The sequence below is a fragment of the Megalobrama amblycephala genome, linkage group LG9 (genome assembly GCF_018812025.1).
Source record: "Megalobrama amblycephala isolate DHTTF-2021 linkage group LG9, ASM1881202v1, whole genome shotgun sequence".
Classification (NCBI taxonomy): Eukaryota; Metazoa; Chordata; class Actinopteri; order Cypriniformes; family Xenocyprididae; genus Megalobrama; species Megalobrama amblycephala.
Genome location: NC_063052.1, coordinates 21,611,737 through 21,622,437, shown reverse-complemented (window position 1 = coordinate 21,622,437; position 10,701 = coordinate 21,611,737). Strand labels below are relative to the sequence as shown.

Below are 10,701 nucleotides of genomic sequence, written 5' to 3'. Positions count from 1 at the left end.
GTATTGTGATTGGGTCTAAATGGAAGATCCACCAAAGGTTCGGTCTTTGCAAGCATCATGGCTAAACACTTTGTGACAAATTTCATGAAAGAATTGTCAAACAATTCAAAAATCACATTTCTCAGTGAAAGATTGCAAAGAATTTAGGCCTTTCACCATTTTCCAATCAAAATATTGTAAAAAGGTTCAGGGAATCCAAAGAAATCTCACGCTGTCTAGGGCAAAGCAGGAAACATCTGTTGACTGTGCGTGACCTTCAAGCCCTCAGATGCATGGCACTGCATTAGAAACCATCATGCTACTGTGTATATATATTTATATATAGCCACATGGGCTCGGGAGTACTTTGTAAAACCGTTAGCACTTAACACAGTCTGCCAACGAAGAAATGCAACTTGAATATATGTTACACAAGGAGAACGCTTTACATCAATTCTATGCAGAGATGCCTGGCCTGAGCTCATCTCAGATGGTCCAAAAGACAGAAATGTGTGCTGTGGTCAGAGGAGTCCACGTTTCAGCTTGTTTTTGGGAAAAATGGACATCAAGTTCTCAGAGACGAAAGGGATCATCCAGACTTGCAGTAGCTGCAGGTGCAAGCAAACATCTGTCATGGTATGGCGGGGGTGCATCAGTGCAAACGGCATGGGTGACTTGCATATGTGTGACGGTACCATTGACATGGAGGAGAATATTGGGATTGTACAGAGACATACTGCCATCAAGATGGCATCTTTCCTGGGAAGCAAGACAATGCCATGCCTCTTTCTGCACATGCTAAAACAGAGTGGATGTGCTTGACTGGCCTGCAGTCCAGATCTGTCTCTTATTGAAATGTGTGGCCCATCATAAAAAGGAGAATCAAACAACGACGACCACAGACTGTTGATTTCACTCTACTCTTTTGCTAAGTGTATCTCATACTCTCCAAAATGTTCAAAATGATTAAGTTCTGGTATCTTTTAGATTTTGCTATTTACCATATCTCTGAACATCCAAAGAGGATTTTTATCATTCTGTTTCATCATACTTTCAAGTAGATGAAAGGGGTCAACAGACACCCCCTACTCATGACCCCTCCCCCTCGTAGCCCCCCTTCCGGTGATACCGGAAGAACCTTTATTTGTGTTTGTCAAGATGGCGGCTGGAATGTATCTAGAGCACTATTTGGACAGTAAGACTATTGTCTTTGTTTCGATATTCATCCCCATAAATAAACATCTTCCGAGTTCACAGTGTTCAGCATGTCTGCACGTTTCACCCACATACACAATTTACAATAAAACGATCGCGCAACGATATAAAACAGCGCTAATAAGACAATAGTACGGTTATTGGGCTCTGAAGCTAACGGGCTAACGGTATATGTAAACAGTGTTATGATGTGAATGATGGTTTGGTTGATAAGTTTGGTGGGTGCGGTGCCGATAAATGTGACAATGTAATGTTGCTGCTATTTAAACAATTAAATAAATATCAGGGAACAATAAAGCTCAGTGTCAAGCATTAAATGCAGTGTTTCAGCACTATCGAGTTCGGTTGCGCTCATACAGATGGAAATCGTTTACTGTAGTGCTGGTTTTCAAATGCGCAGAGCCTTTTGGACCTATTTATTATGGGCTTGATATTAGTGTAGAAGATTTATATGTCATTTGATCTGTTTAGGCATAGAGAATCTGCCTTTTGAACTGCAAAGGAACTTCCAGCTGATGCGAGATCTGGACCAGAGGACAGAGGGTGAGTCTACACTGTAGACCTGCCTCTAAATCAATACAGTAATATAGAATAATATCTTTATGTCGATATTACATGTTTATATTTCGTGACTGATTGTGTGGAATAGTAAATCTCTTCTAAAGTGGTTATTTTGAAGTGTCCAACACATCTTACATGTACTTACTACAGTAATAACAGTAAATCACATAATTGCATAACTGTAAATTGCAAAATTACAAGCAACTAGCTCTAAACCAAACCTAATTATATAGTAAGGGCATGTTGTTTATTAATATTACTCAGTACTAATTTGTATAATTACATTGTAACATGGGCATCCTAAACTAAAGTGTAACCATTACATTTCTTCTTTCTGTAGATCTGAAAGGGCAGATTGATTCTCTGGCTCGTGAATACACAGCTAACGCTCGGACGTTGTCCTCCGAACAGAAGCTCTCGCTGTTAAGACAAATCCAGCAGTCTTATGGGAAGTGCAAGGAGTTTGGAGATGACAAGGTCCAGCTTGCGATGCAAACCTATGAGATGGTTAGTGTGAATTTGCATTTACTCTTTGCTAATGAACTATTATAACTACTGCAAATTGTGTTTATATATTATATTTTCTGATAAATGTGCACTAACCTTCAAGTTTTTTTTTTTATATATATATATATATATATATATATATATATATATAAAAATTAATACTATTATTCAGCAAGGATGCATTAAAGTGATCAAAAGTGGCCGGAAAGACATTTATAATTTTACAAAAAATCAGTTTCAAATAAATGCTGTTTTTTTTAACTTTCTGTTGATAAAAGTATCCTGAAAAAAATTATCACAGTTTCCACAAAAATATTAAGCAGCTCAGTCTGCCTTGAGCAGCTAATCATCATATTAGAATGATTTCTGAAGGATCATGTGACACTGAACACTTGAGTAATGATGCTGAAAATTCAGCTTTGCATCATAGGAATAAATTACATTTTAAAATATGTTAAAATAGAAAACGGTTATTTTAAATTGTGATAATATTTCACAACATTACTGACTTTTATCAAATGATGAGCATAAGAGACTTCTATCAAAAACATTTAAAAAATCATATTGACCCAAATTGTTAAATAATAGTGAATATTAAATATATTGTAAAATGTTATGATAATATACATTTAGTTGCTTTATATCTCCATATGATGTTTCACACTTCATTTATTCTATACTTTTAGGTGGATAAGCATATCCGAAGGTTGGATACAGACCTGGCTCGCTTTGAGGCCGACCTCAAGGAGAAACAGATAGAAAGCACCGATTACGACTCTACCTCCAGCAAGGGCAACAAGAGTGAGTGTTGTGCTTTGGATAGGTGCTTATGCCCATTAGTGCTGTTCTGGCACATGTGAATCTCTGTACATCAGCAGTGTTTCTGATGGTTGTTTATTGTTTGAAGGTGATCATCGAGGACCCAAGAAGAAGGAGGTGACTCGCACTAGGTCAAAGGTGAAGAACTCTGACGATGACTGCAGCTCCAAGAGTGGGCAGAAGAAGGTCAAACTCACGCAAAGGTGAGAATCACACACGTTCTCTATGATAATTCTGTTTGTATAATTAAAGTGTGACAGTTTTGTGCCGCTTATGACACCAAACAGAATTGTAGAAATAATACTTTTCCAACTGGTTTGCCTTGTAATAAAACATTTCTGCTTTGTACACTTAGAACATAAATACTACTATTCAAAGGTTGTGTTTTGTTTTGTTTTTTGAAATAAGGTAATAGTTTTATTCAACAAGGACAGCTAAATTCATCAAAATTGACAGTAAAGACTATATCTATTCTATTTCAAATAAATGCTCTTCTTTAGAACTTTCAGAGAATCCTGAAAAAATGTATCAGTGTTTCCACAAAAATAATAAGCAGCACAATCAGTTTTCAACGTTGATAATAAGATCTGTTTCTTGAGCAGCAAATCAGCATATTAGAATGATTTCTGAAGGATCATTTGACACTGAGTCGTAGGAATAAATGACCAGTTATACAGTTAAAACAGTTATTTAAATTTGTGATAATATTTCAAAATATGACTATTTTTACTGCATTTTTTGGTTTAAAATAAATGCAGCCTTGATAAGCATAAGAGACTTCTTTCAAAAACGTTTTTTTTTTTTTTTTTTAATCTTACAGATCCCAAACTTGTATGTGCCACAGACAGGATATGTTATGTTTTATTTTTCATCTTTTAATAGAGATTTGTTTAGACTATAAGTCATAGACTCTGTTTGTGATGTTGAATAGATTTCAAAGGAGATGGGAACTGGAACCTCCCAACATGTACATAAATATTTAAGTTGTTGTGAAATAGATTTTTAATGTTTAGAAATACCAAAGGGTTAGAGTTTGCCTTACGGTCTGTCGATAAAAGAGGCGAAATACATAAAAAAAGCCATTCTGAAATATAATAAAATTGTATTAAGACTCAGAAGTGGAAAAAATGGAATTCAGATTTACTATTTCCTTTTGCCTTCCAGCTCTGAGTTTTCAACCCCGGCTGTGAACTTTGGGAACGTGCACCCCTCAGATGTGTTGGACATGCCAGTGGACCCCAACGAGCCCACCTATTGCCTCTGCCACCAGGTTTCATACGGGGAGATGATTGGCTGTGACAATACAGACGTGAGTCTCCTTCCTCATTTAATGCACTCAGACAGAGGCCAACACACTCGCAGCCTCTCATATCTTATTGCTTACATATAGATATTTATTTATTTTATCATTTGATTATATTTATTTCACTATTAAAGGTCCCGTTTTTCGTGTTTTTTTGAAGCTTTGATTGTGTTTATAGTGTGCAATATAACGTGTTCATGTTTCGCGTGTAAAAAAACACAGTATTTTTCACATAATTTACTTATCTGTATACCGCTGTTTCCACTGTCATAAAAACGGGCTGATGACTTCCTTGTTCTATGAAGTCCCTCCTTCAGAAATATGTAACGAGTTCTGATTGTTCCTGTGTTGTGATTCGACAGCAGCTTAGCGAACCTTGCCCGGAAAGGTCACGCCTCTTACCATAACGTGGAGATGCACGCGCTCAGTGTTATTGTAAACATGTCTTTAATTTTACCCTATCAATTTGAGCCGGAATCAGACCCGGTGATTGGACTGCGGGATGAAAATAACAGCGTTTCGACGACATGGCGACAAACACACTCTACAAACGCAACTCTTGTGTATTCCTGTGGGCGGAGGTTAGTCAAAAAACTGTTTTAGTGACGTCATTAAAGAAGGAAGTAGAGGGATGTAGTCCAAACTGGCCGTTCGATGTAGGCAACTTCTGTTAAATAAAATATCTCGCTTGGCATTGAACTTTGAGCTTTAAAATTTTACAGATTTTATTTATACTCTAACAACAACATTACACACTAACTAAAGTTTGAAACATGGGATCACGAAGAACGGGACCTTTAAAAGTTAAAATGGAGGTTAAATATCTGGTCATGTACCAGGGCTCCAGACTGTGAATAAAACGGTCATATTTGCGAACAAAAATATTAATTTGCGAGATTTTTGATGAGTACACCACTGGCAACAATATAAATTTACATGTTGTGATTTAAAAATGTGCATGTAATGCCCTTTTTACCTGCGTGTTCTATGAGGGGTAGCCTATCAAATCTTTTGTTGTGCTGACATAATAAATGAGACGATGCGCATTAATGTTTCAGTGGGGAAAAAACGCTTTTGCCGTTTGAGCGCCAAAATACGCACGGGGAAAGTAAAGATCAGCTTTCTACATCAGAAAAACATGTCATAACAAAAAAGCAGCAGCTATTTGCACTAAGTAGATGCTATTTACACTAAGTGAAAATAGCAATATATTTTATTTACACTATATAAAAGTAGCAGTTCTTTGCAATAAGTGCAAATAGTTGTTAGGTGCTATTTATAGGCTACTTATAAATAGCGGCAGATTATTTGCACCTTAGTATTGTTGTACATTAACAGGATGGAATAATAACATAAGAGTGTAAATTACTATTTATTAAAATTATTGAATGGATGCGGCCCTGTTGGGACAATGAAACCCCCCCTACACCTACTCCTAACCCTACCTGATAAAATACTTTGTTATTAAACACTAGTTAGGCACTTTATTTTCACTTTTCAAATATTTTCTTCATTTTTATTGGAAATAAATGGCTTTCTGATCTGATATGTGATGCGAAAAGGGAGAAGAGCGAGTTCGGCAAAAGGGGGTTTGAACTCCCTATGGCCTACACCACTGCAGGCACTGAGTAGTGCGCGTCTTTTTTAAATCTTGTGTGGCCCAACTAGACTTTGGTGGGTGGAGTTAGTGTAAATAGCTTTTACCAACAAGACCAGTTATTTACACTCCGAAACAAAAAATATCAGACTTTTTCAAACAGTCCTCATCACTGTCTAACAACAACACTGACAGCGCAAATGCTAATAAAAAAGCAGGCTCCGGTGGAGAGATAGAAAATGACGGAGATTCAGAGGGTTCATCTTTCCTTGTCAATGAATGAACACCCAAGTAAAAGTACAGAAAGGCAGTGACTATTTTGTGCACACATCATGGATAAACTACACAAAGTAAATCTTAACTGTGTGGACACTAACAATATTGTTAACAATTCTCATTTTTAATCAATACTGATAATTGAATCTTATTCTTAAGATCTTTTAGTCTATGCTGTTTTCAGTTGCTGCGTGAACTTTGCATTATTTGTAGTACACCTGACATCCAGTAATGGCAATAAGCTTTGTGATTTGGTACTTTTAATATGTTACTTTTAATAAATAATGTCTCAGCTTTTAAATTCTGGCTCTTTAATGTAGCACCTCAGTTCAAGCGGCATGTAAACCGATCATCTCTTCCTTTGTACTACTAGTTATTGCACAAAATAAACATAAATGAACATCAGAAGGTATGTTGAAAGGTACAGTACAACTTACTTAAATGTATCAGTGTTTCAACCTTGGAAAGAGGTCAATAAAACCTCTTGAGAACAGTGTCATGTAATTTAGCTCACACTAGCCATTCAGTGTCCATAAACTTGTTAGTCTGCTAGATTAAAAAAAAATAACTATAGAGAGGAGCATTTTGTTAAATATATGCACTATATTACATATTATATTTTTACTTAACCTTTTGTCTACATCAGGATAAAGAATGGAAGGAGCTAAAAATAAAATTCAACATCGCCTATTTAAATGTGAAGAGCTGCCTCCTCTCAGATATTACTAATGAAGAATAATAGACTGGGTGTATGCAAACATTTATGCATTGAGGAGGAGGCCAAACTACACTCAATGGCCATGTGATGCTGACATAATTATTGTCCCTGATACTGGCTCACATTCTGTGTAAAAAACAATTATTTGTGACTGTATATACAGGAAAAGACATTCAGTTCCCACTTTAAGTGAACCTCAGTCCCAGCTGATGCTGTAAAAGGAGGGCAAATGTAAACACATGACAGTATGACTCAAATTAAGTGTTTAAAAAAAATAAAACACATGTTTATTCTTATGTGGCACTTGAAAAAATAATTTAGCACATTTATATATATATATATATATATATATATATACAGTACAGTCCAAAAGTTTGGAACCACTAAGATTTTTAATATATTTAAAAGAAGTTTCGTCTGCTCACCAAGGCTACATTTATTTAATTAAAAATACAGTAAAAAACAGTAATATTGTGAAATATTATTACAATTTAAAATAACTGTGTACTATTTAAATATATTTGACAAAGAAATTTATTCCTGTGATGCAAAGCTGAATTTTTAGCATCGTTACTCCAGTCTTCAGTGTCACATGATCCTTCAGAAATCATTCTAATATGCTGATTTGCTGCTCAATAAACATTTATGATTATTTTCAATGTTGAAAACAGTACTTTTTTTTTTCAGGATTCCTTGATGAATAGAAAGTTCAAAAGAACAGCATTTATCTGAAATACAAAGCTTCTGTAGCATTATACACTACCGTTCAAAAGTTTGGGGTCAGTAAGAATTTTTATTTTTATTTTTTTGAAAAGAAATTAAAGAAATGAATGCTTTTATTCAGCAAGGATGCATTAAATCAATCAAAAGTGGCAGTAAAGACATTTATAATGTTACAAAAGATTAGATTTCAGATAAACACTGTTCTTTTGAACTTTCTATTCATCAAATAATCCTGAAAAAAAATATTGTACACAAATATTTTGTACAATTGTACACATTAAATGTTTCTTGAGCAGCAGATCAGCATATTAGAATGATTTCTGACGGATCATGTGACACTGAAGACTGGAGTAATGATGCTGAAAATTCAGCTTTGCCATCACAGGAATAAATTACTTAAATATAAATATATACTGAAATATATTCAAATAGGAAACAGTTATTTTAAATTGTAATAATATTTCACAATATTACTGTATAAAAAATATAAATTTTTACTGTATTTTTAATTAAATAAATGTAGCCTTGGTGAGCAGACGAAACGTCTTTTAAAAACATTAAAAATCTTAGTGGTTCCAAACTTTTGGACTGTACTGTATATATATATATATATATATATATATATATATATGCAGTGGGAAGGCACAGATTCTGTCTCTGAGCTCTTCAGGCAGTTCCTTTGACCTCATGATTCTCATTTGCTCTGACATGCACTGTGAGCTGTAAGGTCTTATATAGACAGGTGTGTGGCTTTCCTAATCAAGTCCAATCAGTATAATCAAACACAGCTGGACTCAAATGAAGGTGTAGAACCATCTCAAGGATGATCAGAAGAAATGGACAGCACTTGAGTTAAATATATGAGTGTCACAGCAAAGGGTCTGAATACTTAGGACCATGTGATATTTCAGTTTTTCTTCTTTAATAAATCTGCAAAAATGTCAACAATTCTGTGTTTTTCTGTCAATATGGGGTGCTGTGTGTACATTAATGAGGGAAAAAATGAACTTAAATGATTTTAGCAAATAGCTGCAATATAACAAAGAGTGAAAAATTTCAGTGTACCCTCTGTAAATAGGAGCCAATGGCTGCTTAATAGATTTTGTCTGGAGCCCTGTGTACCGTAAACTTCATTCCTTGATTTCAATGTTATATTACAGCCGATTCCTATACATTTATATTCAGTTAATATGCTCATGTTAAATATGTGTGTTTCTCTTTCTTTAGTGTTCTATCGAGTGGTTCCACTTTGCCTGTGTGGGTCTGACCACCAAGCCCAGGGGGAAATGGTTAGTAGTCATGTGATTTTGCCTTTGAAACTGATGCAATTCAACGCTGCCAGACATCAGTGTAAAAACAGACATTTTAGTCTGAAGTAACTCACTAAATAAAACAATACTGAATAACGGTTTACTTGTATATTTCAACATTTGCCTCATTTTCCTTCTACATCAGGTACTGCCCAAGATGTTCACAGGAGCGGAAGAAGAAATGAACATACAAAAGAATTCACAGAGAGGGAGGTAGAGGCAGACACAAGGGTTGAAAGTGTTTTTAAAGCCCTCCATAGACACTAATATAGATCCACTCTCTGCTTAATCTGGTGCTTGTCGTCCTCTTTTCCATCTTCACATCCCTCTCTCAGCCAGACAGTAAGAGAAGAGATGATGGGGGAAGATGAAGGAGGTGTAGTTTTTAATTTATGTGATAATGAAGATGACTTTTGTTATGGAGTATTTTTGGTTCTGCATTATTTTATATTCTTATATTTTGGGTTTGTTTATTTGGATTGTCTTTTTTAAAGCTCATTTTAAACACATGAACTCAACAGTCAAAACAGTCAGGGAGCATATCAACACTCGATCTCACAGTTCTTTTTTATGGTTTTAATTCCAGACTGGATAATTGCTACATGTCAGTATCCTTCTCAGATGGTTTCTAATACAGGATAATTTCCTAACAGGTCCCAGAACAGGCTTGACACCAATCCCTAACTTATTTCCTTATTTCGATATGCATAAAAGGGCAAGAGTTATATCAACATACCTCACCAGATCTGAGATGTTTATATGACAAACCAGCAGTTACAAAAAAAAATCGCTGCTCTCTGGGATCATTTAGCTTGATTTTTACTCACACTCAGTACAGAGCCTTTCCACTATTGTGTCTTTGTCTTACATTCACAAATCCTGCACTTGAAGACCACCTCTTCACTTCAGGTCCATTCCACAACTGTAGATCTCAATGCAGGCTTTTTTATGGTGCTTATGGTTACACACTACTTCGATCGTATTGACTCGGTCGTATTCCAGACTGTTGAAAAGCATTAACACAGCATGTAACGTTCAGTTGAATCGCTCTGACACCTGGTCATTATTTAAATGCATTTTCTTTTGTAAACTATGAATTAACTCTAGTATTGCTGTGAGTTAAGCAGCGGGGTTCTTTGCGACTGGATTTTGGTGCTTATATGAATATATTAAAGATTGGTTTGGTTAAATGCGTGAAATACACAGTAGAGCTTACAATGGTTCCCAGTCATTGTGTTGACGTCGTAAAAGCAGTATGATACTTTTTGCGAGATGTCAGAATCAAATAATGTTGATATCAACTTGTATTTAAGATTCGGTTGTTTTAATAAAGCAATTACAGGTGTGTCAGACAATGCAAACGGTTCATAACCTGGTGCTACACAGTGTGCTTTGCCGGTTCTAATTGATTATATTGTCTGGTGTATGATGAAGGGTTTGTGTCATGTGTTTTTTGCCTTTGTGTTGTTGCTTTGTGATTTGATTGTTCCTGATATTCTAGAGTACTGTACTTATGTCAGATATTGGGTCTGGTGTCTTCCATGCTAAATGAACAATGCCTGATTCTGAAAGCGTCATTGTCTCTGTTGGTCATTATTTCATTTTCCTGGTGTTTTTGAATGTTATGGTCAGAAAAGTGTCATGAACGTAGTGTAAAATAATTCAAGTCATCTCAGAAGTAGAAATGTTAATA

At 35.4% G+C, this 10,701-nt stretch overlaps 1 protein-coding gene across 1 annotated transcript; it reads left to right on the top strand.

Moving 5' to 3' along the window:
* The first annotated feature begins 1,034 nt into the window (after nucleotides 1-1,034).
* Nucleotides 1,035-10,583, top strand: ing4 (inhibitor of growth family, member 4). The gene is made up of 8 exons (XM_048202069.1): nucleotides 1,035-1,174; nucleotides 1,666-1,737; nucleotides 2,096-2,262; nucleotides 2,949-3,063; nucleotides 3,170-3,284; nucleotides 4,246-4,390; nucleotides 8,926-8,987; nucleotides 9,154-10,583. The coding sequence occupies exons 1-8, from the start codon at nucleotides 1,138-1,140 to the stop codon at nucleotides 9,191-9,193; spliced, it is 753 nt and encodes a 250-aa protein (XP_048058026.1). The 5' UTR covers nucleotides 1,035-1,137; the 3' UTR covers nucleotides 9,194-10,583.
* The last annotated feature ends 118 nt before the right edge of the window (nucleotides 10,584-10,701 follow it).

Coding starts and splice junctions, on each gene's coding strand:
- ing4 (XM_048202069.1), top strand. CDS start 1,138: ATGGCGGCTGGAATGTATCTAGAGCACTATTTGGACA. Junction 1,738..2,095: donor TCTGGACCAGAGGACAGAGG/GTGAGTCTACAC, acceptor TTCTTTCTGTAG/ATCTGAAAGGGCAGATTGAT. Junction 2,263..2,948: donor CGATGCAAACCTATGAGATG/GTTAGTGTGAAT, acceptor CTATACTTTTAG/GTGGATAAGCATATCCGAAG.